The sequence below is a fragment of the Mandrillus leucophaeus genome, unplaced genomic scaffold, assembly GCF_000951045.1.
Source record: "Mandrillus leucophaeus isolate KB7577 unplaced genomic scaffold, Mleu.le_1.0 Scaffold11, whole genome shotgun sequence".
Classification (NCBI taxonomy): domain Eukaryota; kingdom Metazoa; phylum Chordata; class Mammalia; order Primates; family Cercopithecidae; genus Mandrillus; species Mandrillus leucophaeus.
In genome coordinates this window covers 1,428,380-1,429,945 of record NW_012099209.1, presented here as the reverse complement: position 1 = coordinate 1,429,945, position 1,566 = coordinate 1,428,380, and the positions used below count along the sequence as shown (strand labels likewise).

At 57.2% G+C, this 1,566-nt stretch overlaps 1 protein-coding gene across 1 annotated transcript in view; it reads right to left on the bottom strand.

The window, feature by feature from the left end:
* PGLS (6-phosphogluconolactonase) overlaps window positions 1-1,566 on the bottom strand; it is a 12,849-nt gene that overhangs the window by 3,684 nt on the left and 7,599 nt on the right. Inside the window, exon 4 of the mRNA XM_011991169.1 lies at window positions 269-421. Coding sequence (XP_011846559.1) covers window positions 269-421 — 153 coding nt within the window. The remainder of the gene's footprint in view (window positions 1-268; window positions 422-1,566) is intronic.

Genomic DNA, 1,566 nt, shown 5'->3' with positions numbered 1-1,566 from the left:
CGTGCTCAACCTAGCCTGTGATCAAAGCCACACCCATCATATTTCGCCAAGATGTGAGGACCCAGGCCTGTTACCTGGGCAACAGAGGCTGGGTGGCCTTCAGGCTTCCCAGGGCAGGGCTGTGGCCTTGAAGAGGGGATTCCTCAAAGGGATCTGCCAGTTATCCCTGGGGCAGTTCCTGCTGGTGACAATCAGAAGGCCGCTCTGTTGCCCGGGGTGTGGCCACTTCGTGGATGTGACTCCCTTGCAGCTGCTCCTTGGGGCTCACCTGTCTCAGCTTCTTGGCGTAGTCCTCAGCTGCCTCCTCCACAGGCAGCTCGGGGTTAATGGTGATCACCTGGCTTTCTGGGATCGGCAATCTGGAGAGAAGATGCGTCTGCAGCCAACAGAGGGACAGTGTCACCAACAGTAACGTGACCACCTGGATCCTCCAGGGAGGCTATGACATTACTGTCGTAACACTCATTTACAGATGGGGAGACTGAGGCACGGGGAGGCTGGCGCATTTGTGCAAGGTCCTTCGGTTGGTGAGTGACCCTTTGGTTGATGAGTCACCTCTGGAAGGCTGGAAGCCAGGATCCTAAGCCCTGGGTGATGCCGCCTCTCAGGGCACAGGAGGTTCAAGGGCAAGAGGGAGCCCTGCTGCTCTTGGGGGGCTGGACAGGAGGGCGGCTCTCCTGGGTGAATCGAGATCATGGTGGTTCCTGCTGGGGCCAGCATTCCAACAGGAGTCTTTCAATTCCGTTGTATTTGGGGGGTTTCCTGGCCACAGCCTGCACGTGTCTAGCCAGCCCATTGCCCTGTTTCAAAGCCTCCAGGGTCCCACGGCCCTTGGGATAAAACTCAGCCCCTCACAGCCCTCCTTGGAGAAGCGTGACCTTCTTCATCCCCACCCTCCCTCCTGACGCTGCCTGGGAAACTCCTATACATCCCTCAGGCCACCTCCTCCGAGCAGCCACCCCCGCCTGCACCTGTCCCACTATAGGGAGTGGGGGCCAGGTTTGCCCAGGCCCAGCACTTGTGGCCAACGCACAGTAGATGCCCTGGCCTGTGAATGGTGGAGGAGGAGTTGGCAGCAGATTTAACTCAAAAGCACTTGGAGTCAGGCCTCCTGCAAGGAGAAAGCTGCAGCCCTATCCCGCTGAGATGCACCTGGGGGGTCCTGATCTGCTCTGAGACGGCTTCCATGTCTCGGTGCCTCACTGTTGTGCAGAGTCTAGCTCAGTGAGCTGAGGCAATGCTAAGGTAAGCCACAAAGTAAATGCAGGGGCTGACTGCCTTGAATGCTGAGGAGTATGAGCTCCACATTGAGGGCACTGGGGAGCCAAGGACGGTGTGTGAACTGGGGAGGGACACAATTGTATCCATAGTTGGAAAGATCGCTCTGCTTGGTCCAAGTTCCCTGTGTTAGTCTATGCAGGCTGCTATCACAAAACACCATAAACTTGAGGCTTATAAACACCAGAAAATGGCCAGGCATGGTGGCTCACGGCTGTAATCCCAGCACTTTGGGAGGCTGAGGTGGGACAATTGGTTGAGCCCAGGAGTTTGAGACCAGCCTGGGCA